Source organism: Talpa europaea (genome assembly GCF_964194135.1).
Source record: "Talpa europaea genome assembly, chromosome: 16".
Lineage (NCBI taxonomy): Eukaryota > Metazoa > Chordata > Mammalia > Eulipotyphla > Talpidae > Talpa > Talpa europaea.
Genome location: NC_140084.1, coordinates 42,834,151 through 42,847,325, shown reverse-complemented (window position 1 = coordinate 42,847,325; position 13,175 = coordinate 42,834,151). Strand labels below are relative to the sequence as shown.

Sequence of the window (13,175 nt, the reverse complement as noted above, 5' to 3'; positions counted from 1 at the left end):
AGAGCCTCAGTCTTTTAGGGCCCGGGGACCTCGGGTAGGACGAGCCCCTGCCAAGGCCCGCCCTCTCTCCGCTGCTATCCAATGGCTTCCCTGAAGTTGCGGGGCGGGATGGGCGGAACCAGATTGTTAGTAAACCAGGAGCCACGTGCGACGCGGCTCTTGGCGCCCCCGCGTTCCGAATCGGCGCGTGCGCACTGAGTACACAGCCTGTACGCCCGCGCGCGCTTCCGGAAAACAGCAACTGCCGGGTCTGCACGTGGGGCTGGGGGCGATGGAAGGAGTGATGCATGCTGACGCGAAGATTCGCCCAGAGTCTGGGACAGAGCCGGTTGCTCGCGTCCCTGGCTGCAGCCTCCGGCATTTTGCTTGCGAACAGAACTTGCTTTCCCGACCGGATGGCTCTGCATCTTTCCTACAAGGTAAGAACTTAACCCAGGTAAATCCGGTCCGGGTCACCTTCACCCAGGTCGTATTTATTTGGGGGCGCGACTACACTGTACCATACGTAGGCGTGGCCGCCCTCTTCCACGCTAGCTGGTAGCTGTCCTTCCTGAATTGGTGTAGAACTTCTGGCCCTGGCGGATGAGAGTTTACATGTGTCTCTTCCCGTAGAAAAATAGGTGTGGCTACATCTTTTTCTTCCCAACTGGAAGGGGGAAACCATATACCCACCCAGACAGATGCTCTTCATTATGAGAGACTGAGCTCACTCCCATAAGAAAATATTCGAGCAAAGGCGAAATCTCAATAGGGTAAATATCTTCCTTGAATAGATTCCCCCCCAAACCCCTTTCCACATATACCCATACAGCTCAGACTGAGACAGGCCTGTCGATTTGCCTAAATACCTCCTAGGCTTGAAGATCTCCTCTACCGACTTATTTACTTCCTAGACCTAAGTCTTTTACCTAAGTAAACATTTTCTAAATTGAGGGTGACATATACCACCAATTGTGTAACTGACCTCTTCGCTTTGTTAACTACCTCTCAACTACATTCAGCTCCTTGACCCAGTAAATACATATTCTTCTCAAATAAGTGTAAAACCCCAAACTGTACCAGTCCCCTCACTAAGGCCTTACCTTCTACCTAGGTACAAAACCTGCTTTTATTTTTTTTATTTTTTTAAAGATTTATTTATTTATTTATACAAGCACTGGGTACAGTCAGAAGCGCGGGAGGGTGAGAGAATTCACCAGAGCCAGAGCGGGGAGCAGAGCAGGCAGAAGGACCGAAGCACACTGCTGAGGGGAGCAGCGGGCGGCAGGAGAGGTCTGCGCGCCATGTGGGACCCTCCTCCTGTGGCCGGGGAGCAGCCGGGGATCGAACCAGCGCCACAGAGGCCGCGGGCAGCTTCGCAACCCAGCGCTCAACCGCTGTGCCACCGGGGAGGCCCAAAACCTGCTTTTATTCGTTCCTTTGTTCAGCATACACGTATTTGTGCTGAGTACTGTTCCAGGCACTGAGAGTTCAGCAATTTAAAAAAATTAATTGCCACATTAACAGAGTGTATATATGAAAGATAACTAAAATATATAATAAAATGCTGTGGAGAAAAATGCAGCAGTGCCAGCGAGCATTACAGTCGTAAAAGAGATAGTGAGGGGAGCCTCAATGAGAAGGTAAGGTTTGAACAAGAATGAAAGGAAAGGGAGCAAATCTCAAAATATGGGGAGTAAAAGCATACCAGGAATGGGGAACAGAAGGCAAAGCCCCTGAGGCACAAACTGATCTGATAGATTTGAGGAAGTCAGGAAACCATGGTGGTTGAAGCAGGGAGAGGAGGTTTTGGAGGGAAATCAGAAGGCTTGCCCATCGCTGATGCCTAGTCATTGAGATGGAAACCATCAGGGTTTTGCTCAGGAGTGACATGATCTGAATGTATCTTAACAGAATCTCTTCAACTGCAGTATTGACTACAGAGGGTATAAGGAGAAAGGGAGATGGTGTTGACTCATCCCAGCGTAGAGCAGTGGAGGTGGCGAGATTCTGGCACCCAGGCAGTTAAATAGGATGTCTAGGGGAAGGGCCTGGGCATCATAACTGTTAAGCTCCCCAGAAATTGCAATATCCAGCTCCAGTTCTAAGCCACTGTGTGCACTAACAGGCTGCAGACATGACCAGTGATCCTCTGGACTGGAATAGTAGAAAATCCAGCATATCACAACAGTAATAGTAGTAGTTGTGTTGTGAGGCATTTGTTCCATTGACACAGGCGCAGATTTGGTGAGTTTGGAGTTCTGCAGTAAAATGTATTTCATCTGCAGAGTTATGGTCAGACGCTTGAAAGCCACTACAATTGTCCAGTTTCTTCATTCTGCACATGGTAAACGGAGGCCCAGAGAAGTGACAATCTCACAGGAGGGGATAGAGCAGGAAAGGCAGACAGGACTAAGTGCCAGATTTCTATTTGTTAGGACCCCCCTTGCCCTCTCTCATACCCATGCAAGGAAACATGCAGGAGACAGGACCCAGCCCCAGTAGTGATCCCTTTCTCAGGTGTCCTGACTGCTGCAGAGCTTGGGACAAGGGCCTGAGGAAAGACAGCTGGGAAGGAGAAGTTGAGACCAGCAGCAGTAAGAGGGAAGAAGGTTAGCTCAGGAAGAACTTCCTGTTTGTACTATTACCTAAAGTCTGTCACATACTGAGCATGCGCCAGACCATGTCCCAAGTGTTCTACATGATTGTCACATTTCATTTTCGTGGCTCCTTGAGGGAGGTACTGTCATTGGCGCCATTTTACAGATGAGGAAACAGAGGTGGGATGTGAAGCAGGTGCACAGAGAATGACTGCCAACAAATGGTGGGCCAGAGCAGGGGTGACGTAGGGAACCCTGGCCTCTAGCTCACGCCCCCACGGGTAAGTGCTGCCCCTTGGGCACCAGGGGCAGAGAACTGTGGTGATGCCACCCATGCTGTCTCCCCCAGGAGATACCTCCGTCCTGGCCGGTGTGTACGGACCAGCCGAGGTGAAGGTCAGCAAAGAGATCTTCAACAAGGCCACGCTTGAAGTGATCCTGAGGCCAAAGATCGGGCTGCCAGGTAATGAGCCCAGCTGTGTTTCCAGATGCCCTGTCTCTTGGGGCTTCTGGCCCAGCCCCTTGGCACTTCCACCCCCAGTCTCCACTCCCCTCAGATCTTTCTCTTTCCAGCTTTCTACCTCTGATTTCTGTATTTTTGTGGCTTTTCACTTTGCTTCTAACATCTGTCTGTCTCTCTTGTGCTTTCTCTCGCCATCTCCGTCTCTGAGCCGTCCCTTCCCTCTTTTCTGACTCCATCTCCCCTTCTTTCCCTTAACCTATTTTTCTACCCTTGTATCCTCTGTCTCCTTCTGCCCTGGGCCCACTGGCTTATAGGAACCCTTCCCTGGATTCTTTTTCCCACCCTGCCATCCCCACTTCTTTGCCAGATGCTGCAGGTGGCAGGGATGGGTAGCGGTCAGGCCCTGCCTCCTTCTTGCTGAAAATCATCTGTCATCCATGCAGGCTTCCACACCAGCCTAGGCTGAGACCACAGGCCCTTCCCAGAGGACTTGGGGGGAGCATACAGAAGGTGGGCCAGACGGAAAGGGATAACCTGACCACCCCACTCACCCCCGATTTCCCCAGGTGTTGCGGAGAAGAGCCGGGAACGGCTGATCAGGAACACGTGTGAAGCGGTGGTTCTCGGAGCCCTTCACCCCCGAACCTCCATCACCGTGGTGCTGCAGGTTGTCAGTGATGCTGGTTCTGTATCCTTTTTGCTGGAATCCTCCTAATAACCTGCCTTGCTGCTAGTCTTGTCCACACTCTCTGCTAACCAGGAATTCTCTAAACACTTGAGAGGCACCAGCTTACTGAAGAAGAATAATGTAGCTTAAGCACGTGCTTTGAGCCAGGTACCGTTCTGAGTGCCTTACATTAACATGGATTAATTTTATCCACCCAACACAAGAAAAAGGTTTCATGATAATCCCTAGGTTTTAAGTAAGGAAATTGAGGCACCAGAAGGGGGCACTTGAAGCCAGGCCACTGATTCTAGAGCCCAAGGCCCCTGGCAGATGAGTGTTCTTGTGTTACCATGTTTCAGGTGAGGACACTGAGATCAGAGAGAGGAAGTCAGCTTATCCAAGATCACACAGCTGGAAGGCAGCAGAGGCAGAAATGACACCGGGCCCTGCCTGTTCCATCGGCCTCCACTCACCCTGAGCTTCACTGAGCCTCCTCACCAAGGGAGCCCTGAACAGGCAGGGCAGTGGGTCAGCAGCATGGCTAGAGAGATCCCTGTGGTTAGGGTAAGAAAGGCTGAGGCCCTGAAAGCACATTTCCAGAAGGCTGTTCTGGCATGTGGTCCTGCTTTGGCTCAGCACTTCGTACATGGGAAGAGGGAAGGACTACTGTGATACCATTTCACAACAAGGAATTAGAGTTCAAAGGGTGGGTGGTGAGGTGGGGCTGATTCTAAAGCTAGGCCCTCATCCTCTGGGAAGGGGAGACTTGAGGAAACTGCAGACCTGGAGCTGTGTGACTCCAGGTCTGGACTCCTGAGGTCAGTGATAATGACACCTCCCCTACCCATCACCCTAGTGGCTGCCTACGAAATTCCCAGACAGTCTAATCTCTGTCTGTCTCTCTCCTGCTGTCTCCATCTCTGAGTCCTTCTGTGCCTGCCTCTGCCATCACCTTCCCATGGGCTCTTACAAGGTTTCTCTTCCACTCTGTCCTCAGTTTCCCCAAAGGTACTTGGCTCATGCTTCAGTTTGTATCTGTTGAATGTCATCATGATCCACAAGGCAGTTGAGGCTCAGAGAATAGCTTACTTGCTCGGGGTCACAACAAGCTGAGAGGTGGCAAAGTCAGATCCGGAACCCAAGGTTACTCAGTTCCAGAACCAGTTAGAACTAAGCTGCCATACTCGCTTTCAGTGATTGATTAGTGATGTCTGCGACTGGCCCGTGAATGGAAGCTTGGATAAGTTCTGCGGTCCAACCCTACAGTAGAACCTCTTCTTAACCATTCCCTGTGGCACTCAGCTCCTGGCCTGTTGCCTGAACGCTGCCTGCATGGCATTGGTGGATGCTGGTGTGCCCATGCGGGCCCTCTTCTGTGGGGTTACTTGCGCCCTGGACTCTGATGGGAACCTCGTGCTGGATCCCACAACCAAGCAAGAAAAGGTAGGTTCGAAGGCCAGGTAGGTGAAAGGCTGTAAGCAGACATTCCCCCTTTCTCTAGGCCCCACTTTTCCAAAAGAGTTAGTTCAAACTGGTAAGCCAGGCCCTTCGTCAGGGCACAGGTTAGGAACCCAGCTCAAACCCACTTAAGGAGTCTGTTGACAGTCAGTACCAGACTCAGCGTAGCTAGCTCCAGGAGCTCAAACATTTCCTCCATTTCAGCATTTTCTCACTTCATTTCTCAGCCCCTACTTTTTTCTGCATATTGGCTGCTTTCTCTCTAGCCAGTATCTTTCCTGAGGCTGCGATGGCCCCTCAAGCTCCATGCTTTCCCTCTTAAGAGGCTCAAAAGTAAAGGAGAAGAGGAGTGCGCTTTCCTCATCAGCTCATGTCGATGGTGGCCTAAGGCTCTGGTTATTCTAAGTTATTTGCCCAGCACATCTAGTCAGGAAAGCAGATTGCATGCAGGAACTGGCCTTGACAATGAAGAGCAGAAAGTGTAAAAAGGCAGAGGGAGGAATACCCAGAGATTAGAAGCCCATAGCAAGCTCTGCTTTGTGCTGTTGGGGATGTGGCATTGAGTTCAGATGCACAAAGATTCTCTGGCTTTCCCATGGCTGCTGAAGTCCGGAGCCCACCCCCCTCCGTGGCCATTATGGAAACTGCCACCAGCACAGCCCCTGCCTGTGAGGATGAGGGCCAGAATGCTGCTGCTCCTCTTGCAAGGACATTTGGGAAATAGTTTGCCAGCTCCCAGCCCCAGCTCCACCTCTGCTGAGTCCGGAAGGGGGCCAAGAGGCACCTGTTAATGACCATTTCTGTGCTTGGAAGCCTCTGTCAGAACCTTGTGGTTGGAATTGGGCGTGGGGAACGATTCTAAGAAAGGAAAAGCAGAGGAAGCGGGAAAAACAGAGAAAGTTCTCACTTAATGGCCCTCATAGTTCTTGGAAATTACAACTTTAGGTGACGTGCCCATGACAAAACAGATCCTTAAGTATACTTGTTCCACATCAGCCAGTATTTCCATTCCATTCATGCTGTAATGAGGCAATGTTATTTGCTGTGCATTTGCTACGGGAGCCACTGGCTGTAGGAGAAGCAAGTCCACCCTTAGGGCCAATCAAGATCAGGACTGAAGGTCAAGTGCCGGGTCCCCCATCTCTACCCTTCATCCTCAGGAGGCCCGGGCTGTCCTGACCTTTGCGCTCGACAGTGTGGAGAGGAAGCTGCTGATGTCCACCACCAAGGGACAGTACTCCGACACTGAGGTAGCCCCGCATGCCTAGCAGTGGAAAGCAGATCCCTCCCACTCCCCCGAGAGGTTGAAGGAGTCCTTTTCAGGCACTGCACATTTCCAAGTGCCCTGGCAGCCACAGTCCAGAGCCCACCCCCTCCGTGGGACCGTGTGTGTGAGGGCCAGATGCAGCCATGGACACCTGGGTGGAAATTTTAAATGGAAGCTAAATGTGTGAATTGGAGGGAAAGAAATTTCAGGTTGAAATGAGGGAGGGGGCACCTGAAGCCCCCCAGCATCCAGCTCAGAGTGGTATACACCCCAGAATTCTGGGTCTCTGAAGGGAGAAGGTTTAGAAACCTGGGCCCAGTGGTATCCCAAGAGCATTCCAGCCTGGCCCTCTGTGAATGTAGAAATACCAGGCAGTCAAGGTTTGGGGTCTCCAAAAAGAAAATACTCAAAAACTAAGGGACATTCATAAATGCAGTGAGGGCTCTGAAGGGAGAGGGGAGAGGAAGGGACGAGGGGATATAAAGGATGGCGATGGGGAAGAAAAAGATTTGGGGTCTCAGATGCCATGGTTTTAAAGAGTATCTGGAGGCACAGGGCCTATGGCTCTAAAATTCCATCTCTAATTCCATGAGGAATGGGAGCTTCTTGAGGGTGCCTGGTCCTGCTGGTGAGGTCCTGGAGCTGCCAGAATCCTATCCTCTGAGGTCCTTGCATTCTATTTCTCTCTTTCCCTCAAAGAGAGAGCCCATGAAGTAAAGGGGGCCGGGAAAGGGTGGAGAAATACCCTTGGAATCATCCCCACCTGGGTCACCTTGAGAGGAGGGGGCTGGAGGTGAAGAAGCTCTGGGCATTGGGTGGGTCAGACAGGGCTGGCCAGGTGATGCGGGGGTGCAGGGCTGGGCCCCCAGCACTAACCAGCCTCTCCCTTACAGCTCCAGCAGTGCCTGGCTGCGGCTCAGGCTGCCACCCAGCACGTCTTCCGCTTCTACCGGGAATCGCTACAGAGGCGTTACTCCAAGAGCTGATTCCTTCCCACCGCCACCACCCACCAGCTCCAGTGTAAAATAAACACATGGCCCAGCCTAGCCAGCCTGCCCTGTGTCCTGCCTACCCGGAAAGCTTGACCACAGCCCTGACCCTGGGGCACAAGCCTCCTCCCCCAGAACACTGAGAATCGCCCATCCACTGGCTCCATTCATTCTAACAAATGCCCGTTGAGCACCCACGTGTATGAGCACTCCTAGATGCTGGGACCCAACAGTGAAGGATACCCAGGCCCCATGCTCAAGGAACCATGAGGGGCTGGGCAAAGAAAATAATGTATAGCAGATGGTGGCAGTTGCGGGGGGGTGGGGGGCAGGGAAGAGGGGCTTGGAAGAGTTAGTTAGGAGAGGGCAAATTTACATTAATTGTGGTCTCCTGGAGGGAAGGGGGACATCAGAGGGAAACCCAGGAGGAGGCCAGGGAGTGAGGTCATGGACATAGGGCTATGTGGGGGCAGAGGCCTGCAGTTTGGCATGGGGTATGGGTTAAGGAACAGCCCAGGCAGAGCAAGTAAGGGCCAGAGAGGGAAAAGGTGGCCCGGAAGGGAATGTCACTGCAGGTAGGAGCCTGGTTCTGAGCCCTGCTTCCATGCACAAAACCCTGTGAGCTGGGGCCGTTGCTGCTGGCCCTTTTTAACATGAGGAAACAAGGTCACAAGCCAGTTAGCTGCCATGGTCACCTGCTAGTGAGTGGTGGGGCAAGGGTCCCACTCGGAGCCCAGCCCCCAAGCTATTACTTACAGTTAGCCCCTGGAGGCTGGTGGCACAAGGGGTTATTAAGATGCGGCAGCCTATGAAGATATCTGCAGCCACTGCAGCACAAGTTCAATCCCTGGCCAGGTTGCTACCCACATGGTGCAGTAGACCTTTGGCTTGAAGTGGTGCTCCATGAGCAGCTCAAGGAAGCAGCAAATGGCAAGTAGTATTTTTTTCTGGGAAGGGCTGTTTGAATAGCACTAAACAGACACTGCCCGTCACTCTGTTACTTGGTGACGTCAGGCCCCATGGACAGCACCTCCCAGGTGGCCATTCTGTTGATGCCATAAAGCTCCATCTCTGTCCTCATCTCGGACCATTGAACGGGGCTGCCACAGCTCAGGGAAGCCAACGAGAGGGCACCTCTAGATGGTACCTGAGCTGTTGGGGCCATTTTCTCCCCCAGACCAGGGATTCTACACAAGGCAACAGGAAAGGTAAGGGTGGGGCAACCAGTGGAGACTAGGCTGTTCAGTTGAGCCCCTGAATTCAGTTCTGCCTCTGCTGCTTCATTCTGTTGCATAAAGCAGTCAGCATTCTGTTTGTGGCCCCTGGAACAGAAAGAGCTCAGACAGGCTGCTGTTTACCTATATAATCCACCCATTTGGTCCTCACCACAGTTCTGAGGTGTGGAGAACCTTGGTCCCATTTTGCAAATGAGAAAAGAGTCTCAGAGAAGTCACTGTGGGCAGTTAATGTGAAGGAGGACTAAAGACTGGGTACTCAACTCAAATTCTTGACTGACTCCTCTTCCCTGCCTTTGAGATCCCCCCTTCTCCAGCTCCAAAATAACAGCTTGGAACACTGGCCCATCCCTTGCTGGTCTCGGGCACCCCCAGCCCCTTCCACCTTCCCCCACACACGGACAGACACGGGTTTGGCTACGAGAGTGCCTGATGTTTAATCTCATGTTTCACCTGCGATGGGGGAGAGGGGTGGTCCAGCTGGCCCCCATTCTGGATGCAGCTGTCGCTACTGCCTCCTCATCCACCCCAAGTCTCCACTCTGCCCTGGGCTGCCGGCCTCTGGGTTCACGAAGCTGCTGGGGCAGCTAGGGTGGGTCTCGGGAGGCAAGGTAGGCAGCCAGAGTCACCAGGGCCGCTGCGTATGTGCACACGCCCAGCCCCACAGCCAGGACCCCGAGCAGGAAGGCACGGCGGGAGGCAGCCCCTGCCCCCTGGATGTCCCCGTTGGCCCAGGCCTTGTTGGTCTGCGGAGGCATTGACAGTGGTGATCCAAGCATCCCTCAACCCATCCTGCTTCCTTCCACCCTAGCCCGCCCCCATGGACACACCCATATATTCACTCATATTCCCAAAACAGGGAGTGCCATGGTTGGGCACTGGGGATACTGAGTGACGAGGAGAATTATACATATATCGCTGTATGCCCCTGTCCTGACTCATCTGACGCAGTGATCCCATGGCAGCATTACTCCCAATTGGCAGGAGGAAAACGAGGCCGTGGGGAGGTTAAGTGGCTTGCCCCAGATCTTCAGCATGCACAAATTCATCACCTTTCAGGGCTACCCCTGTGAAAACCCCCTTTTGCAACACTGAATGTTGCTAAGGGGTTCCTCCTCCTCATCTTTCCCTGAGGCTGGCCCCTCCGCTTTGTTTCCTTTGGTTTGGTTGCTTTTTTCCTCTTATATATACAATCCCCTCCCAGCCACACACACACAGACTGACCTTCTGGGCCAGGCAAAAGGCAGCGATGCCCAGAGGCCAGAAACAGCACAGCATGGAGAAGACAGCCAAGCCGAGGTGGTCGTGGGGTAGGAGCGGGGAGAGGAGGACACCCCTATCCCAGTCCGAGTCGCTGTCACTGGATGATGCGTCCTGTGGGCAGAGACAACTGGTTGGTCCTTTCCACCCGGCCCTATCCCACTGTTCTGCTCCCCCCCTGCCCCCAAAGACCAGTACTAGGGTCCCCCTGGACACCCCAAGAAAAAAAAATTCTAAGAGCTAGGCCCTTGACTTTTCTATATCCTGGATACTTTTGAGAGGAGCCTGTGAACCCTGCCTCTGGAGAAAAGCCCCAGCCCCACCTGAAGTTTTTGAATTTAGTTTCAGGGTGTTCCCAGGTCCAGTCACGGGTACTGCTCTTGCCTGCAATCTGAGTTACAAGCCCTTGATGTGGATGCAGACACTATAGAGCACAGGAACCCGCAATAAGGAGATTAGGGGAGACAGGCCAAAATAACTGCAGCCTGCCTCTAAGGAACCTACCTGTTGAAGCGGTATGTTTTAGGTAATTTTATTTTTTAATCTTTATCAAGTAGCTCACAAGAGTGCCTCAGCTTACAGAAGCCAGCCAAATATTCTTTGGAAGACGATACCTGCATTCTAGGCCTCAATAAATTTTTCCTCAAAACAATGTTTTAAGGGGCCTCCCCGGTGGCGCAGCGGTTGAGCGCTGGGTTGCGAAGCTGCCCGCAGCCTCTGTGGCACCCGTTCGATCCCCGGCTGTTCCCCGGCCACCGGAGGAGGGTCCCACATGGCGCGCAGACCTCTCCTGCCGCCCACTGCTCCCCTCAGCAGTGTACTTCGGTCATTCTGCCTGCTCTGCTCCCCGCTCTGGCTCTGGTGAATTCTCTCACCCTCCTGCGCTTCTGACTGTACCCAGTGCATGTATAAACAAAACAAACAAACAAATAAATAATAAATAAATAAGAAAAAAAAAACAATGTTTTAAATACAATGATCAGCATGCAAAGACAACCAGGTATTCAGGGAACCACGTATGAAAACTAACAGAGATAAAACCCTCAAAGTCTTCAAAACATGGGCTTTTAGATATATCCAGTGTCAAAGTGAAGCTTCCTGCCACCAGGTAGCAGACACTTCAAAAACAATGGCCAAAACAGTCTCTCCCATCCCGCCTGTTTCTACAGTGTGAGTCCAATACTCTGTTGGGGTGAGGTCTGTGTCCCCTTTCCTTGAATAGGGCAGTCTGTGGCTCACTCCTGGTTGGCAGAATGTGGTACTATTCTGTCACAAGACTTTTAAGCCAAAGTCAAATGGTTGGGCGGGTTCTTTGCTGAAACACTCATGCTGAAGGTGTCTGACTGCCCTGAAGCCACCATGACGTGAGGAAGCCCAAACCAGCCCACACGGAGAGACCACGTGGAAGCCCCAAGACTACATGGAGATGCCCAGCCCCTGACTGCTCCAGCTCTAGCCTCTGGCCAAGTGCTACCTCATAAGAGACCCTGAGGCAGAATGCCTGACTCACAGAAACCATGCAAGGTGATGACTGCTGGCATAAGCTACTAAATGTTGCAGTGGTTTCATATCCTGCAATAGTAACCAAAAAACCTGTTTAAGAAATAAAAGGGGGGCCTCCCCAGTGGCACAGCGGTTGAGCGCTGGGTTGCGAAGCTGCCCGCAGCCACTGCAGCGCCAGTTCGATCCCCGGCTGCTCCCCGGCCACCAGAGGAGGGTCCCACATGGCGTGCAGACCTCTCCTGCCGCCCGCTGCTCCCCTCAGCAGTGTACTTCGGTCCTTCTGCCTGCTCTGCTCCCCGCTCTTGTGAATTCTCTCATACTCCCGCACTTCTGAATGTACCCCGTGCATGTACAAATAAACAAAACAAATAAACAAATAAATAAAAACATGCCTCTATTAAAAAATAAATAAATACATTAAAAAAAAAAAGAAATAAAAGGGGCCTCTCTGGTGGCACAGAGGTTAAAGTCTCAACACTATCAAGCTGTCACCTGCCACTGCAGCATGAGTTTGATCCCCAGCCAGGGAGCTGACCCACATGGCGCAGCAGACCTTTCCTCTCTCGCCCACTGCTCCTCTCAGCAGTGTATTTCAGCCAATCTGCCTGTTCTGTTCCCCACTCTGTCTCTGGTGGGTCCTCTCACCACCCCCCACCTCTGGCCTACACCCTAATTCTTGTATGCATAAATAAGTAAATCTTTTAAAAAACAAAACTTCAGGGGACCCAGCTAAAAAGGGCCCCCCCATAGATTAAAAAATATGTGCAAGGAATTATAGAAAGTAATACTAATTTGGGGGGCCTTCCCTGGTGGCGCAGGCGGTTGAGCACAGTGCTGTGAAGCTGTCCACAGCCTCCGCAGCGCCGGTTTTCCATCCCGGCCGGCCGGCGAGAATCCCACATGGTGCAGCAGACCTCTCCTGTCTCGCCCGCTGCTCCCCTCAGCAGTGTATTTCAGTCAGTCTGCCAGTTCTGTTCCCCACTCTGTCTCTGGTGGATCCTCTCACCCTCCCGCACATCTGGCCTGTACCCTGGTTCTTATATGCACGAATAAATAAATCTTTAAAAGAAAAAAAGTAATACTAATTTGCGGGGAGAAACAAGACTGACAACAGTCAGAGGTACATCAGCTTTGGGGAGAGAGTGATGGGGAGAGAACGGGGGTGTCAGATACCAGAGGGGAGACAAAGGGCCAAAGGGAGGGAATGAAGATGAGAGGCAGAGAAAAAAGTAAAGGAGCCAGGGGGAATGGAGGACAGTGGAAAAAAGGAAAAGTGGAGTGAGTCTAAGCTAGAGGCAGATTCCCTAGCAGCTAGCCTGCCGATGTTGACCACAGCTGGACTCCCTAGCCCCTTTCTCCTACCTCGGGGTCTGGGTGCCCTGGCTCCCCCAGGCCAGCGCTCACAGATGGAAGTGATGGCAGGAATGGCCAAGCCCTCGGCGACTCGGCAAAGGCTGTCTCCCGGAGAGGGGGGCCTGGCTCACGCTCACCAGGGTTCTGGACAGGAGGCTCACGGCCTGTACCTGCCAGCAGAGGCTTCTGGAGCTCTGGAAGACTGCAGCTGTCCATGACTGGGGAGAGGTTCCCAGAGGATTTCCTGGGGGCAAAGGAAAAATAAAGGCAAGGTATCAGAAGTCTCACCTTCCTCTTCTGACTCCTGCAGAAGAGGCTCTAGGCAGAGACTTGCCTGATCAGTGACCCTCACACCCATTTAGTTCCGGGCTTTTCCTCAGGCAAAAGCCAAGTCTATTGCT

At 52.5% G+C, this 13,175-nt stretch overlaps 2 protein-coding genes across 2 annotated transcripts; one reads left to right on the top strand and one right to left on the bottom strand.

Moving 5' to 3' along the window:
• The first annotated feature begins 121 nt into the window (after positions 1–121).
• EXOSC5 (exosome component 5) lies at positions 122–7,493 on the top strand. The gene is made up of 6 exons (XM_084257601.1): positions 122–419; positions 2,929–3,042; positions 3,609–3,730; positions 5,012–5,152; positions 6,328–6,417; positions 7,328–7,493. Exons 1-6 carry the CDS (start codon positions 272–274, stop codon positions 7,418–7,420), a joined length of 708 nt encoding a protein of 235 aa, XP_084113727.1. The 5' UTR covers positions 122–271; the 3' UTR covers positions 7,421–7,493.
• A 1,639-nt stretch (positions 7,494–9,132) lies between these two features.
• On the bottom strand, positions 9,133–13,175 carry TMEM91 (transmembrane protein 91). Its single transcript, XM_084257472.1, has 3 exons — positions 12,784–13,175; positions 9,883–10,032; positions 9,133–9,404 (listed from the first exon to the last, which is right to left on the bottom strand). The coding sequence occupies exons 1-3, from the start codon at positions 12,988–12,990 to the stop codon at positions 9,246–9,248; spliced, it is 516 nt and encodes a 171-aa protein (XP_084113598.1). The 5' UTR covers positions 12,991–13,175; the 3' UTR covers positions 9,133–9,245.

What these genes read in the sequence shown, in the direction of transcription:
- EXOSC5 (XM_084257601.1), top strand. Translation starts at nt 272, where the DNA reads ATGGAAGGAGTGATGCATGCTGACGCGAAGATTCGCCCAGAGTCTGGG. An exon ending in CTCTGCATCTTTCCTACAAG is followed by an intron (nt 420 to 2,928) that starts GTAAGAACTTAA and finishes TGTCTCCCCCAG; the next exon opens with GAGATACCTCCGTCCTGGCC. An exon ending in CCACAACCAAGCAAGAAAAG is followed by an intron (nt 5,153 to 6,327) that starts GTAGGTTCGAAG and finishes CTTCATCCTCAG; the next exon opens with GAGGCCCGGGCTGTCCTGAC.
- TMEM91 (XM_084257472.1), bottom strand. Translation starts at nt 12,990, where the DNA reads ATGGACAGCTGCAGTCTTCCAGAGCTCCAGAAGCCTCTGCTGGCAGGT. An exon ending in CAGGGCACCCAGACCCCGAG is followed by an intron (nt 10,033 to 12,783) that starts GTAGGAGAAAGG and finishes CTCTGCCCACAG; the next exon opens with GACGCATCATCCAGTGACAG. An exon ending in CCTTTTGCCTGGCCCAGAAG is followed by an intron (nt 9,405 to 9,882) that starts GTCAGTCTGTGT and finishes ATGCCTCCGCAG; the next exon opens with ACCAACAAGGCCTGGGCCAA.